The sequence below is a fragment of the Calidris pugnax genome, unplaced genomic scaffold (assembly GCF_001431845.1).
Source record: "Calidris pugnax isolate Ruff unplaced genomic scaffold, ASM143184v1 scaffold58, whole genome shotgun sequence".
Taxonomy (NCBI): Eukaryota; Metazoa; Chordata; class Aves; order Charadriiformes; family Scolopacidae; genus Calidris; species Calidris pugnax.
The window spans coordinates 6,575,103-6,594,440 of NW_015090868.1; the positions used below are offsets into that span (position 1 = coordinate 6,575,103).

The window sequence follows — 19,338 nt, forward strand, 5'->3', positions numbered from 1 at the left end:
AATCTTATTTGACACCTTTCAAGAAACTCAAGAAAATGATTGTGTTTGTTCCTCAAAGGCTTGTAGAATGAAGAGGCTTAAAATTGCCAACCGTTTTTGCCTTTTAAAACTTTGCCTGCAAAATGCTTTGGACTTGATTGAAAACATAAAATGCAGACACATTTCAGTGGAAACCATGTAAACTGTCTCTATAAAAGCAGGCATAGTTTGATAAAACTTTACCTCAATGTTTATATATTACAACTCCTACTTACATAGTTGTTTTTTTTCCTTACAAGAATGTAATTCATAAAGATATAACAATATAACTTTAATTACATGATCATATTCCATCTTTCCCCGTTCCTCCTTTCCTGAAAATTAGTTGAACTGCAGAAGATAACTATACATTTTGTTGCCCACCTGTCTAGAAAATATTTAAGTTACACTAATATTAACTGATTTCATTTTTCACTACGCCTTTTTGAGACAATGGTATTGTATTTTGCCTATTTGCAGATAGGAACCTGACACACAGAAAAAAAAAAAAAAAGGACAAAAGCAGCCATTTATTGTCCATTGTGAGGTACCTAAGAAAATTTGAGTGCTCAACAATTTGTAGCACTTGATGTTTTCCAAATGCGGCTTCCATTGATTTTTAGCTGCAGTTGTGATTATTCAACATTTCAACAGGGAGTAAGGTTCAAGAAAAACAAGAATGAAACCCATGACCAAGTATGAAAAGTTATTTTACATAACATGCAGAACCTCCATTAAACACTTTGTGGCACAAGTAGGAGTAGACTCTGGTGAACATAGGGAAATTCAGTTGTCTTAATCAAGAGATTTTCTTTCTTTTCTTGTCATATTCTGACACATTCACTACATATATTTAAAAATATGTGTGTACACACATACACACATACATACATACATATGTGCCTCTGTGTGTGTGTATGCGTGTGCCAAGTGAAATAGAACCATATACACAGCAGTTGTCTTGGCTGCACAGCCTGGATTCAACACAAATTCGGTATGCTCAGAAAAAACATGTGTGGTCATGTCATTAAAGCTTTTGCATGGTGAACAATGGGGCCAAAGTAAGTTGAATTTTTGGTTTGGATCAGTAATCTAGAAGTCTTTCCTTCCACATAGTTCTTTCCCTACTTTGTTAAAAAGTAACATTACTATTATTAAAGAAATGCCAAGGTCTGATATTGCAACTGACCCCTTCTAAAGAGCTGGAACCTTTCCCACCCTTACACAGGACACTACCACTTCCTAGTGGCAGAGGACTAGTAGGCTGTCACCACTTACTTCACCAGTGCTAGAAGTAATGAAACTCTGACTGAAGGCTTCATCCGCGTTTCTGCAATAATCATAGTGAGATTCAAGGGTCCTGAGATGAGGTTCATTTGGGCAAAAGCCCTGATCCAACCCCAAAGATTTGGTTGGATAAGTCGCTTGGTGCTGCAGCTCTGCCACTATAATGTGGGGGTCATTACCTCGACCGGGGGTCCTATTGCCTTAATGTGGAGCACCATCACCTCAAGGTGGGTCACTGTCACTTCAGCCTGGGGCACTATCTTCTCAACCTGAGGCACCATCACTTCAGCATGTGGGCCCAACACCTCAACCCGAAGCACCATCACCTCAGCATATGAACCCACCACCTCAACTTGGAGCCCCACCACTTCAACCTGGACCCCCATCACCTCAACTTGGGCCTCTATCAATCACCTCAACATATAGCCCCATCGCCTCAACTTGAGACGCCATCACCTCTGCGTATGACCCCACCACCTCAACCTGGAGCCCTATACCTCAATCTAGGGACCATCACCTCAACTTGGGGCACTATTACATCAGGATGGGGCCTCAGCACCTCAACCTGGGGCACCATCACCTCACCCTGGAGCCTCATCACCTCAATCTAGAGACCGTCACCTCAGTTTGGGGCACTATCACCTCAGCATGGAGGCTTATCACCTCAATCTAGGGACTATCACCTCAATTTGGGGCACTATCACCTCAGCCTGGAGCCCTATCACCTCAATCTAGGGACCGTAACTTCAACTTGGGGCACTATCACCTCAGCATGGAGGCTTATCACCTCAATCTAGGGACTATCACCTCAATTTGGGGCACTATCACCTCAGCATGGGGCGCCATCACCTCCACCTGGAGCACCACCACGTCCACCTGAGGCACCATCACCTCCACCTGGAGCCCCATCACTTCAGTCTGGAGGCCACATAACCTCACCTTTGGGGCACTATCGCTTCAGCATGAGGCGCCATCGCCTCTGCGGGAGTCCCAGCTTTCTCCCCGCTTCCTGCGGAACCGAGAGAGGCGGGAGGGAAGGTGAGAATTGGAGCCTGAGAGGGGCGGGAAGGCAGCCGGGGACGGGGACCTCCCCGCTGGAGGGACCTCCCGCCCCCCTCAGGCTCCGCCTTTCCCCGCCCGACGACGCGAGGGGGCTGGCCCGGGCTGCTTAGGAGCCGGGCATCCAGACGGCGGCCGCATCGCTGTGCGGTTCCTCCTTCCCCTCCTCTCTCTCTCCCCTTCCGTGCCCGTGAGTATCCACCCCGGCTGCCTGCGCGGTTACCACAACAAAGCGGGCGGCTGCGGGTTTCCCGGGGGGCTGCCTCCCCGGCTCGGCGGCGGGGCCTCCGCTACCTCCTCCCCACAGAAAGCGGGTGCGTGGCGGTTGGGGGCGGCGGGAGGGGGGTGGCCGGCATTTTCCTCCTCCTCCTCCTCCTCTGCCTGTGGTAATTTTTGCCAGATCAGACAAGGTGGGAGACGTATTTTGGTTTTTAATCACTAAATACTTTATATTTTTGTTGTTTGGTTTTGTTTTTTTTTTTAAATTTGCTGTCTTTCTGTTCGGCTCCCTGAGCGACACGTATGTAGGTGTCTCCCCGGCGAGTGCCACATGCATCGCCTGGCGTTGAGCCGCCGGAGTTTAGTCACGCTGCCCAAAACACGTCGTTTTATGCTCCACTTCAGCGCCCTGCCTGCCTTCCCCTTCCTCACAGGGGCTGGAAAAGATTTTGGAGGGGTGGTTTCTGAGGCATCGTGCCCTGTTCCCCGGCCCCCCAACCTTGGCACCATATTCCTTGGCGTTGGGGGCCAGTTACGGCGTCCTGCGGACCATCCTTCCAGTTACCTGAGTAGGAGGGACACGTTGGAAGCGATGCTGGAACATAGAGTGTAGTGAAGTGTTTTGGTTGGGTGTAATTAGCAGGGATTAAGTCCACTGAAATGATTGTTGTAGGCAGTTTTCCTCAAGCGTGTTCAGTCGTCGCCAACAGTCGCATCCTCCGTGGTTTCCTCGGGACGACGGTGCCGTAACTCCCCCTGCCCTAAAGGTTCCCAAAGTGGGGCTGCCGTTAGGAGAAATAACCAACCACTGCGTCTCCTGAGCCCCGTGGATTTGGGTGGAAACGGCAAAAGAGGTAACTGTGAATCCTGGGCCCTTCTCGGCTGTCGTTTGTGCAGCCCTTGCAGCAGAGCAGAGCGCTGAATTCATTCCAGAGTGTCTCAGTGAGTCGATACAACAAACAGCAATGTGTGTCGTGCTCATGAAGCTCTGTTTTTTCTAGAGGTAGGTAAATTAGAATCTTAAAATACAGTTTAGCATGGCTTCAGGTGCAGCCTAGTTTAAGGTCACGTTAATTTCTATGCCTGGCTAAAGTTTTTCCCTTACAGTTCTGTTAATCACAGTTTTTCCAGAAACTGTTTTTATCATAGTATGCAAATGTTTACACTTGTTCATTCTTACTGTGAAACACATATAAAAAGCATCTAGTTTGCATTTGGATTTTTAGATATTTAAAAATTGTGTGGTTAAAATTTCTATGCAACGTTCAGAGGAACAGCAGGAAGACTGTGGGATGGAATTAATATAACAGAAATAGCAGTGCTAAATTTCTTTTGCATCCCTACTTTTGTCTGTTATGAGGTGCTCAATATAGAGCATTGAGTACATTGTGCAGATTTTTGCTTCTATGAAAAAATAGTTAATCTCTCTCTTTCTGGGATAGAAGGTGGTTGCTGGAATTGTCAATCTGGAGAGAACAAAGTTCCACAAAAAGTTACTTCATCAGAGGAGCTATTTGAAGACTAAAATTAAGTCATAATTACTAGAAAGTTAGTCACTTGATACTAGCTCAAGAATGAGGTTGTAAAATAATTGTCATTTTAAAATATTGTTTCAAAAAATTTGGTCTTGGCTTTTGTAATGCTTCAAGCTCTCCCACCGCTTTTTCCTGTTTGTTTGGGGTGTGTTGTTTTGTTTGTTCTTTTTTTGTTTGGTTGGTTTCTGGTTTTGTGTGTGTTTTTTTGTTTTTTTTTTTCTTGTAGTGCAGACACTTACCTTTGTGTTTCTCAGCCTTGATAATCCTTGTAATGGTATAGAATGGAGACCAGAGAAAAAGAGAACAAGTGGTATGGGGACATTCTCTTCCTTTTCTTGGGACTTTTAAGCTTTTATGACCTATTGGGATTTCTGTTTTGGTTTTGTGCTTGCCTGTGTTTAAAAGGGCATTCAGAGAGTCCTGTGTTTCTGCATAAGCCTTACATGAGCTCAGAAGGGCCATTGGGACTGAAGAGCCTGTTGAGGCTTTGAAAGTGCAATTGGCCAATTTCTTGAGAGACTTGACCCAGCAGCACATACATTCTCTAAGGAGTATTTCAGAATTTGCGGAATAGGTGGCATATAGTCTTCTGTGGCAGAGGTGACAGGAGCTACTACGAGCTTTTTAAAGTCTGCTCAGTCAGGAGTCGGGTGATATAATATACCTGGAGCTGAGAGATACGAGCCTCAAAGTGAGCCTCAAGGTGTCTCCTTAAATTCATGGGAGATAGACAGACCACTATTATGATGGATGTACCTTAGTCCTTCCACCAGAACTGCTTTTTAAAGTTTTTTTTTTTCATTCTTTGTTTCCTGGCTTTATGCTGAACCAATACAGGTGATGGAATGGTCTGAAACATACCATATGTTCCTTGGCTGAGGTTTTCCCCATCCAACAATCTCAACTGATGTTTAAGTCACAATTCAATGATGGGTATTTTTCATTCTTGAAGTGTTTCATTTTAATAGCATAATAAACACTTTAACTCCAGGAAACCTGTATTATATTGAATTTAAAAGACAGCCTTATCTTTCAGCATTTTGTCTGATTTTTCCATACTGATATTTTTCATCTGAAGACAAGAACAAGTCATAAAAATATAATGCAAGAGAGGATCTCAAGAGGCCTTTACCTCACTTGCTCCCACCACAGATTCTGAGGAAACATAAATATACTTGGACTGTTCCTAAGTGATATTTAAGCTGTTCTTTGAATACTGATTTGGTGACTGAATTTCTGTACTTCACCCTGCTCATCTGAACCACACAGTGTTTTTTTTTCCTCTTAGGTAGAAATATATTCACTGAAAATCGAAAGCATTGCATCTTATTGTCAGTGGCTGAGGGGAATGTGATCGCTGTCCCTGTGACACTGCATGTGTATTTTCCAGACTCTGATAACACGTGTCATCTATTGACCCGTGTAGAAGCACATCTACGTGAAGTGATGAGGGAAATGCTGATGATGCACTTGTTTGTGCAGTCGGGTCACTAAGGATGCAAGATCTATAACATTAGAAGCACGAACAAACTTCTAGTCCAGAGAGCGTTTCTGTTGACACAGTGGTTTTTTTCCTCTTAGGTAGAAATATATTCACTGAAAATCAAAAGCACGAGCAAACTTCTAGTCCAGAGAGCGTTTCTGTTGTTGGAGACGGTTCGTGTGTTGTGCCACTCGGTAAGGATGGCCTGGTGTTCTGGGGTACACCGTGACTTATCTGCTGCTGAACTCCACCGGTAGTTTGTGAAATGGTAGAGTTGCTTCCTTTGTGGTCCTGCCATCTTCTAAAGGATGGGCACAGAGTCTAATCCAGGGTATCCCAAGGATAAGTGGCATCTGCACAGGTAGTCATTTCTTGCATGAAAGCTTTGATGCTCTTGAACTCTCGTTGGAGGGTTTGCTGGTCATTTTCTTAGGGTTCTCAGCAGCATGTAGAAGTGAGTAGCTGTGGCCTGTTTAGACAGGCCTGATGGGTGTCATCACTACCACCATTTAACATCAGTAGTCTCTGAGGTCACCTTTGCTGAACATTTAATGCGTGGGTATGAGCAAAGTCCTGGAGCTACAGGTCCACTCCTCAGCATAATGTATTGCAGCTTTTCACAGTAGGGGAATAGCTTATTTTTGGCTCAAGAGGAACTACCTTTTCCTTTTTTTTTTTCTTTTCTGTTTTTTTCCCCTCCCTTGTACATTAACTTGAAAGCCTTTGCCCTGCAGTCATCTAGGGCTCTCTGGTGGTCATGTGCTTTCATTTGCTCTAACAGATGATGGCAATTGACTCTGTTCCAGGACTTTCTATTGCCCATTTGCTGAACTGAATCCTTGCCTGAAATAGCCAGGAGACTCGGGGCTCTCTGCTGGAATCCTTTTAAAAGTACTCCAAAGTACTTTGGAGCATTTCCAGTGGGCCTACTTCTGGTTGGAGGGGGAACTGCTGTTCTGAGGGCTAACCTGTCATAGGTTTGGGAGTTACTAAACTGTGTCTTAGAGCGTGCAGGGAAAAATCTTTTCTTTTGTGTCCAGCAGAACCAGGGCAAAAATCAAATGAAGAAAACAAGCCAAAATAAAAAAAGCCAGAGGAGAAAGGGCAGCAAGGGCTGGGTATATTGACCCCATGGGTTTGAAGTAGTAGGTTGTCTTCCTTTTTCTCTAGGTAGGAGAGAGAAAAAGACAGTGAAAGGCACAAAAGAGCCAGCTGAGAATCAGCTGGGCAAGTGGTTTCAGGTGCACTAGAAGCAACGGTAGTTCTGATCTGAACTTGAATTAGGTGCTGTCAGATCTGGGCTGTGAAGGACCAATGCTGGTTCCGTGGCCTGTTCAGGCACAAGTGTACTGCTGTCTCATGAGCCAGCAACAAGAAGTTTGTCGTGAGTCAGCAGTAAACACTTTTATGTAGTTTGTAATCTGAGCAAAGGGGTTCACCACCATGTAGTTATGTCTGGGTGGTTAATCAGCGGCAACATGTAAGTGGGCAGAGACAGATTTTTCTTGAAGGTGCATGCTGAAAGGAAAGAAGCTAATAGTTGCAAGATGTGATGAGGGAAATTCTGATTAAAGAAAAAAAAATATCACAGTGAGTGTTGTTAAGCACTGTAGCAGATGGCCACATAGGGCACAAAGTGTTCATCCTTGGAGTTCCTGCAAACTTGGTTGGACAAGGCCCTGAGCAAAAGTAGATCCAGCCATGAAGCTGACCCTGCTTTAAGCAGTTGACTGGACTGGATAATGGATCCCTTTCAACCTAAATTTTTCTGTGATTCTCATTCCACGTCCTGTCTGCTTTGTGGTGTTTTGCAGAGTAGCTTGGAGAACTAGAATAGCTACTAAACAGGCTGGTTGTTTCCTTCACTGGGGTTTCCCTCAAAGGAAATAGCATCCTGAGAGGTGTCTTTCCTCCTTTGCATGCATTGTTGTTTGTTGTGTTTCTTTTTTTAAAAAGAAAAAAAGCTTTAATTAAAGAGGAGGTGGGTAGGGCTGGGTATGTGTGGTTTGTCACATGGCTGGAAGCAGTTACACTGGTTGAACTTTACTGCAGTTGATTGTATCTGAGAACAAACTAAGTTTTGGGTTAGTCTGTGTTACAGGTTTAAAGACTTAATGTTTCCCTGTGTTTCCCCTCTTTTAAACTAAACAGACCATCGGAAGTTGAACTTTTCTAATTGTCTTTAATTTTATTGCTCTCTTCTAGAAACTTTCAAATTTATTTTTTTCTTTATGCCTAAAGCCAAAAGTGAGGAAGGGAGGGAGAAAGAGGAGGGTGAGGTTTAACTCCTGTGTTTTTACATGGTAACTTGTTTAATGATTGTTGGTTTTGAAAATGTTAGGTAGATGATAGGCTTAGCATTTTCACCCTCTCCCAAGTTCACCATAGAAAGAGGTGAGTTGGCTGTCAGCAGGTTTAAGGGGGCAGGATCCCTGACAGAGGGGCAATAATGGGCAAATAGAGGATTTTGGAGTGTCTTAACATCTGTTATTGACAGTATAAATCTTTTAATTAAAACACTTTAACCTTCCAACCCTTTAGTTCTCAAAGACTTGTTTCTGCTCTCTGAGATCAGGAGGGTGTTCTGAAGAGGTAGAAATTTCCAGCTGAAAGGAGAGGTGCCACCTGTGGGAGCACTAATTGTGTGGGCTGGGAGAAGGTCACTGCCTTGGTTACTTCATTCAGTATCAAGTATACTTACAAAACAAAAATCAATAACCCTAAACCAGAAGGGGCCTTATTGGAGCTGCATACAACGTTATTATTGCTTCTGATACTTCACATATGTTTGTTAATACATCCTAAGATGAAGTCTGTTCCTTTTTGTTGCAGGAAACACATTGTTGGCTCATGTTGAGTGTGCTATGGCAATGCTGTGTGATGGCCTTTGTGGTGATGCACAGTATGCATCCAGTAACATCAGAAATCGCTGATTCAGCCCACGGTGGCCTAAGGGGCTTGTTTTCCACTTTTATTAGTCAGAATCTAACATGTCCTGAAAGCACTCAGGGCCTTCAGAGGATGTATAGTGTACAAATTCAGAGTGTAGTGTTCTGTGTGCTAGGAATTTATATGTTGCTAGATGGAAAGAAAAACAAAAAATAGCTTTCCTCTCTATATGAACTATCCTCTTCCTTGATTATGAGAGTAGAATGCTTAAAAAAAAAAGTTGATCACAGCTTGTAGCTTAATGTTGAGTTTTTTCTTTTTTTTTCTGTAATCTATTTCAGTACTCTCTGACGTGTGTATTTCAGATGGCCTGCATTTAAAAAAGGGAGAGATTGATTGGATAACTTTAAAGTTTAACTGAGGTTAAAATAGCTTGAATCTGCACTGGGTACTTAATGTACTTCATAGGTGTTAGTTTCTAACGTTCAGAAAATGTTATCAAAAGGCAGTACATGTCCAAACACAAACCCACACCTAAATCTGTATCCTCGCTATATCACTTCTTATGTGCTGTCACTTTTTACCCTTGTTTGAGATGCCTTATAGCAGGCCTTTAGGCATGGCTGCAATATAAGGTATCACCCACAAAAATATTTCAGGTGGTGCTGTAGTTGGTGGAGGAAAACCACTCGATAACATTTAGCATGAATAAGGTCTTGATCTTTGTTTAACGTGGAGGAGGATGTCAAAATGCTGCTTGTCCTTTGGGCAGTGCAGCAGCAGGTAAGGGGTTGGTCTGTGCAAGAGCTGAGTGGTCTTTGCTCCTCCAGTGGCCACCTGGGGAGACATGGATGTGATCTCAGTAGGTACTCAGATGCTCACTGTGTCAACCTTTTGATGAGAAAGTGTGGGTCCCTCCTGCCCTTGCAGCCAGACTGAGGTTCTCCATGGCTGCTCCACCGCTGCTTTCTTATCTTAAATGGGTCAAGTTTGGTTTTTACAGGTGAAGGGATTAAGAAGTGGTATAAACTAAAGGGAACTGCAGTGAGGGAGAGACAAAGATGAATGGGTGCTTGGTCGGGGTAATGGGTGGATGTTACAGTTACAAGAAATAAGGGGGGAGAGGTAGAGAATTACTGTGGAGAAAGAAATACTACAGTAAAAAAAAAAGATGTGACATAATTAATGGCCAACCTGCTCATTTGAGTTGAACATATCTGTGTTAGAGGGTTTCACAGCAGAAAGCCACAGAAAACATCTTTTTTTTTTTTTTTGTAATTAAATGCAATAGTCATTAGAATTAGCAGTTAATAGTAAGTAGTTCCCTAATGACAGTTGTCTTGGAATTTCGGAATATCACTTGTTGATTCTGTATTTTAACAATTGATATGACAGAATTCTGTACTTCTCACAGAAATAGAATTACACTCTGCCCTGTGTATAAAGGGATGTGAGTGTGTGTGTGTGCACACAGCCAAGTTATTAATTTAGGCATGGTTTATCAGCAAAGTTGCTGCTGCTTGGCAAATTCCAGCTCCCTTAAAGACATTCCAGATGCATGAGGGCAATAGGAACCAAGGGTACCATCTCTTCATTTCCTCTAGTTTGTTTTTAATGGAAACTACAGAATTAATTAATGTTTAGTTTGCTAATGATTAAGAGTGTCAGTGAGAGAAATTGACCAGCACAGCATGTCTGTTTTCCATTAAGATGAAGGCTAAAATCGTTAGGGGGCTGTGCCAGAAAAGTGGAAGGAGCATTTGGCAATGGAATGACTGGTGTTAAAACCCCAGCTCCTCGGGCAGAGTCAGGCTGCTGAGCTTTTACATGTACAACAGTTCTATACAGTGTAATCAAATCTATGTATCTGAGACAAGTGAAATACACCATATTACTTACCACTCAGAATCTATCTGAAGCTAAAGACTGGTGACACCTCAAGTAATAAAAACCTTGCATTGTAGATTTTGTTTTAATTTTAACACTGTACTTCCTATATTAATTTTCTTCATAGAATTGACTTTGCCAGAATTGTACTTGCTAAATAATTCATGATGTGTAATCTACAGGTGGTGCCAAAAATTTCTGCTTAGTTTCCTTTTGGCTTAGGTTACATAAGGTAGAAAATTAAATGTAAATAACACGTTACTCTTCTGATTTTTTTTATTTTCTATTGTGAATGTTTTGATATATTAAAATTGATTATCCTTTTAGGAAACTGCTGTAAGAACTTCCAGGAATTCACATGACAGTTGGGCATTGCAGACTATGGAAGCTGCCTGAAGCCAGGGATCACATGAAAAATTTCCGAATTCCATGCAATATTTCAAAATTAAGAGTTCCCAGGTGCTTTTAGCTTTGTTTTGTTCCTCTTGGAGGAGCTCAGTGCTTTAAAAACTTTCTCTTCATGGTACCAAAGTTGACCTCTGCTTCTATTGTTTAATAGCACTTTCAGCTTTATACAAGACTTAACCTTATTTGGTCTTTTTTCAGTTCTTTGGCTTTTTGACTCTCAAAACCACAGGAGATTCCACACCTTCTGCTTCTAAGGCTTATGTTGTGCTTTTTTTATTTGGGGTGCATATTTCAAATTCCTCTTAACTGAGTATTATTTGAGAAGCAGCAAGATAACTGAGTGACATAGACCTTTAATAATTCTGTATTTTGAAGTAATTTTAGCTAGAAGCTTTCTTGGGATTAGTCTTGCAGTTTCAAAGCAAGTTTAGGAATTCCTTTTTCATCTTTGTTTGCCATGGCAACAAGCTATATGTGGTTTAAGGGAGACCATCCATCTTGTAAAATTCTGGTTCTCCTGCCTTGTATAGTTACTTCCACTGTCTTTGTTGGTTTCCTTGGCTCTAAGGAATATTATGTGTTTATTGGTAGCAGCTTACAAAATTTGTATTTACAAAAAAAAGTAGGAGAAAAGTACTGCTGGCTAGATGGGAACAGTAGTCTTTGATACTGGCTAATTTTGTTTGGTTGTGAGGTGTTTGGGTGTTTTTATTTTAACTGTGTATATATCCTACTAATGAGTGAAAACTTTCATATCCCCCCTGCCACCTGTGTAGGATCTAACACCATTTATTTCTGTGAGAAGCATCGCAATAGGAGCAGATTTGTAGATGAGGACCTGATATCCACAATGAAAACTTTCATATCCCCCTGCCACCTGCGTAGGATCTAACACCATACATTTCTGCGAGAAGCATCACAATAGGATCAGATTTGTAGATGAGGACCTGATATCCACACTGTATTTGGGCTATCCATAATCTGGTCCCAGGGACTGAATGGTGACTGCTGGTTTAAGTGCACTAGGTTTGTGCCTGGAGCACACTTTAAAGCTTAGTTTCATCATAAAAAAAAAATCAAATTTGTTCACTGTACTATGCAGTGTGAGTTAGAGGGCTGTCAAGAAAAGCAGATTCCTGATCCCAACTAAAACATATATAGAGCTATGGATCACTTGATGTAAGTTGAAATTGCTGCTGCTGTACCTGCTGAAAGTCTGCAGTTTGAATGGCTGTTGCAGCCAAGATGATGACCATTACATACAAACAAGGTTTTTAATATAAAATCCAAACTAATGATGGCTCACTAGCGGCTCTAGCTTAAAATGGCTCTAACTAAAGGGATAAAATAAGACACTTCAGTTGCTTGTTTGTAATGTTAAGACTCTTTAGCCACTAACAATGTTTGACTAATTTCCTTAGGAGTAAAAGTTTTGAAATCATGATGGGTTTTGTTGGCTTAAAGCTTTTCGGTCTAACATGTAAGCTGTGTACAATGTGGCAGCACTAAATTTCTTTATGGGACTCTCTACAGAGTTGACTCTAGCAACATAACATAGTTAATTGCAGAATTATAAATTACTAGAGCCAAAAGAGTAAAGAACACAACTACTATGCTAAAACTGTATTTGGAGCTGGTTTTATGCTGATCTTTGGAAACCTTTTCTGATGGTTGCAGGTGGCACTTCGTATTTCGCCATGGACCAGTTTGAAGATGTATCAGATGGTGAAGTAGATCATGCTTTCTTTGACAGTGATTTTGAGGAAAACAAAAAGAAAGCTGAAGAAAATGGTGAATGTATAGAGAAAGAAAATACAAGTGCAGCTGTTGATGACCCTGATTTAGTTTCTAATCCAAAGGTTGCAAAGTGTTGTGAGGAGGAAAGTGAAGAAAAGCAGAAGGATTTGCAGAAGGATCAGCCCCTAGAAAACAACACAGATAATCCTGGAGATGCTTCATCTTTGTCAGTTTCTCTAGTTGCAGAAAATGCAGGGACATCTGGAGTGACATTTGCAGCAAGTAGAGCAACGCAGGAGAACGTTCCCGCTGGAATCCCCAAAATAGTTAAAGAACGTGAAGAAGATTATTATACAGATGAAGAAGATAGCAGTGACGATGGCAAAGCCCAGAAGGTTAGACCAAAATCAGCTAAGCAGTCAAACAACATAAAAAAGGCTAGCAAAAAATATATTAATATTAGTTCCTCCTCTTCTTCATCCTCCTCATCTTCCTCGTCCTCATCCTCAAGCTCAGATACAGATAGTTCTGATACAGATTCCGATAGCTATTTATCAGATTTATCTTGTTCTTTCTCAAAGAGGAATGCTTCTAGGAACGATCTTCTGTCTCCAAAACAAAAATTCAAGTCGGCACTGAAATTAGCAGAAGGAAAACCCAAGCTCAGTGAGTACTTGGAGGAGTCTGAAGACACCGTGACTGACGTAACACCTCTGTCAACTCCAGACATCAGCCCTATCCAGTCTTTTGAACTTGCAGCGTCAAACGATAAGAAACTAAAAATAAAAAGACAGGAAAATGTGAACCAAGAATTATATGGTAATTTTGAAGAATTTAAGTACGACATGAAATTTGTAAAACCAATGGGGTTGGGAAAGCCAATCTTATGTCTGTATTTTTTTCATTAGATTCCGAGTTTGATCGCAGATATAGTCAAAAAGTCTTGCATGATGCCATGGACCTGAATCAGCTTTTGAAAGGTGACTCTTACATTTTTCTTTTTACAAATTATGACATGTGTATGCTGTTGAAAACAATTAAGTTCTGCTAGAAGAGAATAAGGTTTTAATGTGCCACATGTATTTTTAAAACTGGTTTGTGATTAAGCTGTTGATCTAATTTTTTGAATTTTTATTTATGTAAATATTACTGATTCTAGAGTAGAAAGAAGAATGTATATGAGCACGTGCTGGTACACGTATACCTAGAAGTAAGATACACAGGGTGAATTTCTAAATAACATTTGATATATTAACAAATCGAATAAGAAAACTGCACATGCATTTTAGAAATCAAGGTTTACTGGACACAACTTAATATCTAAATTAAAACATCAACCTTTCTGATAAAATACTGGATTGAAAGACAGTCCAAAACTATATTGCATAATGTAATTTTAAATAGTATTCATCTACTATAGAATCATTCTATGATTCTATACTTCAGCTTTGGTGCCTTTCTGATAATGTAATGGAATTATTTGAAATTCTACTTCTGAAATAAGTGTCTGCCTCAACTTTGGTGCCTTTCCGATAATGTAATGGAATTATTTGAAATTCTACTTCTGAAATAAGTGTCTGCCTTCTAAAATACCACAAAGCTGACTAAAGGTATTTTAAAGAGAGAAATAACATTTCATTTTTACTAGAACTTGAGTGGTTGCTTCTTGCCAATAGATTTACTAAATCTGAATTAATATATTTAGTAAATCTTAATGATGAAGTCTATGAGAGAGAACTTGGTATCTCTTTTACTGCATTCATTGCAAACCTTTGTTGTACGAGGTGAGAATGCACAGAGTGATCTCATGTGCGCATCTAAACGTCTACATGGTGCTTTTGCGCTTGTTTTCATTTCCTGGACTTCTCAGGAATAAAATCTATAGAATAAAAGAGGCTTGGCTGAAGAAATCTGCTGATCTCAAGTGAGGAAAGCCTTTTTACAATCTAAATCTGGTACATTTTGACCTATGTTTGCTGTATTGCAGTAGGTCTGGCACAGCTAAAACTGTGTGTGTTATCTTGCTTCACTTTGCACCTTGCCAGACTGAGCCTCTACTGAGTAAAGCTTTAAAATAAATTGTATGCATCATTTAACTTTCCTGTAAGTAGAAATGAGGATTTTGCTTGCATGGAAGTTCTTCTGATGGTAAGAAAAGCAGAGTTATCCATCAAGAAAGGTAGAGCTGATTCTGATCTCTGACAGTCCTTGTGCTCCAGCAACTATTTTGTACTAGAAAAGTCTCCAACAGCTTCTCAATGTTGTTAGAGTTGTTGCTAGGCAATTGAAATTATGATGTCCTGCATCTTTATTTGTTCCCTGATAGCAAGAAGCTATTTAATAACTGGTGATTATGGAAGGATTCATCTCATCCCTAAAACAAATGGGTATTATAGCTCAGAGTAAGTATTCTCAGAGATGAGTCTTCGTTTGAAGTGGGGGGTAGTTTTTTCCCAAAACTGAAAACCAATTCTAAATAGCAATAATAAAAACTGAGTAATGAGAAGTAGAATTCATACAGTTGGCAGCTAATGTTACTGATTAACATGCATATTATTCCCAGGTGCCTCTCTAAATTGGCAAGCACAACATAGCTTTATTACTTTGGGTATTTTGAAGTTTAAATGAGGTAGGATTATTAATGGTGGAAACTAACTAGTCTGGGAAAAGAGGAGCTAATCTTATTCTGAGTTATTGCTTCCAGGTTTTTCCTTACTCATTAATGAAAAAAAAGTGCAAATCATTCCCCCTCTGTCTGCATTAAATGTTCATCAGAACTGCATAGGCATGAACATTGTTTCAAGTAAGAACGGTGTAAGCCCAGTCCTGAGTGCTTGGGAGGGTATTTAAATTATTATCAGGATGTCTCAGGTTTGGTTTTAAAGTATAAGATTGTTCCAGTTATCTATACTGATGAAGCATTTAGTTCAAAATTTTTGTCAAATATGTTTGTAATAGAGCTGGGGCTAAGCATTTACAGCAGTTATGTGAGTTTAATTTCCCTAGGTCCCCAGAAACTCACAGAATTTGTGTGATCTGTTACTGTGTTGTTTCTAGGGAGCATGCAGTAATTAATTTTGTACAATTCTATGCACTGGTAATGGGAACATTTGGGAAAACGAGAACCTCTTGTATTAAAGAATCACGAGAACAAAGAAAGGGAAGAAATCTGTTAAAAGCACGTGGTATTCATAGAGGGAGTTTTGGACTAGAAGAAGAGTCTGGTTATTAAGCAGCGAGGTAGTTTGTACATCTTAAAATAGAATTCATTTGAAGCATTTAGAAAAAATGTCACAGTTAAATTAAAAAGGAGTTGAAATAGTTTTCCCTGTTATATGCCCCTGATACACGTTTGTGCTCATATTGCCAACTATTCATTTTTATTATAAGCATTTAAAAAAACTTATTTAGATTAAAAAAAAAATATCATGCCCTGACATCTCCTATAGCTACGTGTCTTCTTGATAGAAGTCAAATTTTAAGTTATGCTATTCTGAATAATTTGAAATATCACAAGTAACATGATTTTGGTTGGAAATCTCATAGTCTCTGTGCTGTATATTGTGCTTTGAATGCTTTTTAGGTAGGTATTGCTGTGTGGCTTTATCACTGATTTTAGAACAAGAGATTGATAAAGATATATGGTAATGCTTGGTTCCTACATCTGAAAGTTGGGTTTTTTTATGAAAGCTGTTCCTGAAGTGAGCGTTACCAGATGCTGCAACTTGCTGTGCAGCCTCCTTTAGCCCTGTGGAAAATAACTGAACTAGTTTTAGTCCAAATGTCAGAAATTTACTTGATAACAGTAGCTGGGGGCAAAGTGAAGATTATCCTAGCTGTTCAAGTTACTTCACTTAATGATTACTTATTTATTCCTGCAGATAAACCCAAGAATTTTTGGGTTTATCTGCAGTACAGTTTTGGCATCTGTGACCTAGCTTTTCTTGCTAGTGGATTTTACTTCTCTTCATGAAAATCACTTGCTGTTTGGGTGGCATGCTTATTTAAAATATATATAAATGCTTAATATATGGTGTTTGAATCCTCTCATTTTTACAGACCTAAAGTCAGTCTTTAGGCAGCTTATGTCATTTCATTTACAATGTTCTGTAGCTGTTGTCATTGGGGTGTATGACTATAAGAACTAGTGTAGCACTCCGGAGCCAGACAGCCACACTACTTAGGAATTTAAAGATCTTATCAGTGTGGCCAAGAACATAGATACTCACTGTTTCAGTTACTCAAAGTTAGTAGGGTTATATTTTACAGACTACTTCTCCTCACTCTTTACCTTTTTTTTGCTGTCTGCATGGAAAAAAATACAGGTGTGATTATAATTTTTCAGACAGAAATGCAATTCTTCAGTGGCTTCATGATGTTATATACGTTTTTGTATGCCATTCTTTTGTGAGTCAATGCTGTTTCCACTTTGCTATAAACCTTAAAGATCTTTCAGAAAATTAAAAATAATAACTAACTCAGAGCAATATTCAAAACCTATAATAATAAATGTCAGAGCTATCTCCTCTGCTGTACTCTTGAGTAATCTGAACACAAAAAGAGAATCAAATATGCCAATGCAAATAAATATTGTCAAAAATTGGTTTTGGAAGTGCTTTCATGTTAGAAAGCTGGGAATAAAAAAAGTAGAAATTCTTCCGATGCTTGATGCTATGTCTTGATCCAAAATCCCATGTAATTTTAAGGAATTGAGGTTGTGCAGTTAGAAATGGGTTAAGCATATGAGCATGAACTAAGCGCTCATCCATTTCCATCCCGTTACGCTACAGACTTGCTCTCTGTCTTTAGACAAGTCTCTTGGTTTCTGTAGCTCAGGGTACAGAGTTGTATACTAAAAATGTTGTGTATTTCTTTATCTGAACTTAAGTTGGGTATCAAGACAGTATTAATGGGATTGCACAGGTATATAGAATGCTAAAGAATTTAGCACTCCATGTTTTCTTCTTTGTAGAATGGGGTTGATACCTGCTTATTTTACACAAGTGTTTGTGAGAATTAGTCTGTAAATCCATGGTATTAGCTATTATTAACTTGAGGAGGTGGTGTCATGGGGTAAGTAGGACAATGGGCCATAGGCTGAAGACCTGAATTCCATCTCTGAAGCTCTTGCTGACCTATATGCTCTCTGATAAATCTTTTTGCCTCTTCTGTGTCTTAAATTTTTCCATTGTAAAATAAGCAGAGCTCACGTGGTGAAAAGCACTGTGATATAAATAACATTTTTATGAAAGTAAAAGCTTTGTGTTTCTGAATAAAAGCTATTGTAGAGAACTAAGTAGCAGCTTCAACTGAACATGTAGCAATTGCTTTAACTTTTTTTTTTTGCTATAATTTGTCACTCAGGAAATAGAATAAGTTTTTTGTAACTGAAATTTTCTCTTCAGGGATGTATTATCTGTGTAATCATTCATACTGAACTAGTGTATTTGTAGAATAACTGTTAAACAATATCTAAATGTAGAGTAGACTCTATATATGTAACACCCAAACTCTGCTGTTGAACTAAACGTGTATAGCTTTTCCACTAAGTTTTGTTTAGTTTGTGTGTTCATAGTTTGAACTAATTCTGTGCTTATGTGTATACATATTTTATCACTTCCACAGGTCTAGTAATTCATGTTGAGTTAGAAGAGCAATTATTCTTATATGTAGAGTTTGAAAACAGATTGAGAATCTTTAAGATTGTAAAGAGATACATGTTTTCCCAACATTTATAAGAAATTGTAATTCTGGGAGGAAAAAAAATTCTGCACCTCTAAGGTATCTGTTGTCTTTCTCGTGATATCAAGAAATAACTAGCAGATCTATTTAAGTGTATTTAAATAGGGAAAATTTATACTTGAAAAGCACATTCTCCTGTTCTTAAAACATCAAATCATGAATTTTCCAAAATCCTTTCTAAAGAGTTCTGTGACATGAAATAATGGGTGATCTAGGAAATATTTGTTTAGAGATACTACAGGGAAATAGTTGTAAACTGAAACCACTAGATGTTGATGCAGAACTGTGCTTTAATCCTTTTGTGTTTTTCAGTTGTGTTACAGATGTGGTAGTGGAGCACTATAAAACAAAACACCAGGCAAACTGGAAAGTGTAAGCACTGAAGCAATTTAATGCATTTTCTTCTACTGGGATTGCAACAGATACCCTGAAACATGCATGATTTTAATTTCAGCCTTAATGGCATTAGGACAACTGTATCGTCCTGTCCTAATGCATTTGACTTGCTAATTATCATTTGTATTTTATATAAGGTTTGGCTTTTCTCACTCTGCAAGGTCATTTCAATGCTTACAAATGGAAAGCAATAAACAGCTTGTTTATTGCTTAAAAGAAAGTCAGGTGTCTCTCCATGGAAACCAGCTTTCAGAGAAAGCCTGTGAATAGCAGAGAATTTCTTTTCCTGCTCACCAGTAAATGAGAAGTAGAACCACACACTGTGCGAGTCTTTATGGAAATGGTGCTGCTCCTTTATCACTCTCCCCCCAATTATTGATTTATGACAATGAAGTAGCAAGTAGGGATTTAGTTAAATTGCTTATTACCTACTGATAAGAGTGTGAAGCTACGGGTAAATCATATTTAATTGTTCCAAGGCTTACAGACTATTTAGAACCTTAAATCACAACCTTAAACTGTAGTGTCACCTCCTGTTGGCATTGGCCACTGCAAAAATAGTCAGGTAAACCATTCAAACACTTAGTGTAGGTGCATTGTTGAATAAATTGTTGAAATAACTCCAATATTTGAGTTATATTTCAGGTACAGTTGGTGTTATATTTAATAGCATTTGGA

At 39.6% G+C, this 19,338-nt stretch overlaps 1 protein-coding gene across 8 annotated transcripts in view; it reads left to right on the top strand.

Annotated features, from left to right (window-relative positions):
* Positions 1-2,444: 2,444 nt before the first annotated feature.
* Positions 2,445-19,338, top strand: part of CFAP97 (cilia and flagella associated protein 97) — a 31,263-nt gene continuing 14,369 nt past the window's right edge. Inside the window, exons 1-4 of one of the 8 annotated variants that reach the window (XM_014945597.1) lie at positions 2,445-2,554; positions 12,463-12,917; positions 13,104-13,341; positions 13,431-13,502. In XM_014945597.1, coding sequence (XP_014801083.1) covers positions 12,483-12,917; positions 13,104-13,341; positions 13,431-13,502 — 745 coding nt within the window. In that variant the 5' untranslated portion in view covers positions 2,445-2,554; positions 12,463-12,482. The other 7 variants (XM_014945591.1, XM_014945592.1, XM_014945594.1 and 4 more) reach the window with 7 other exon arrangements.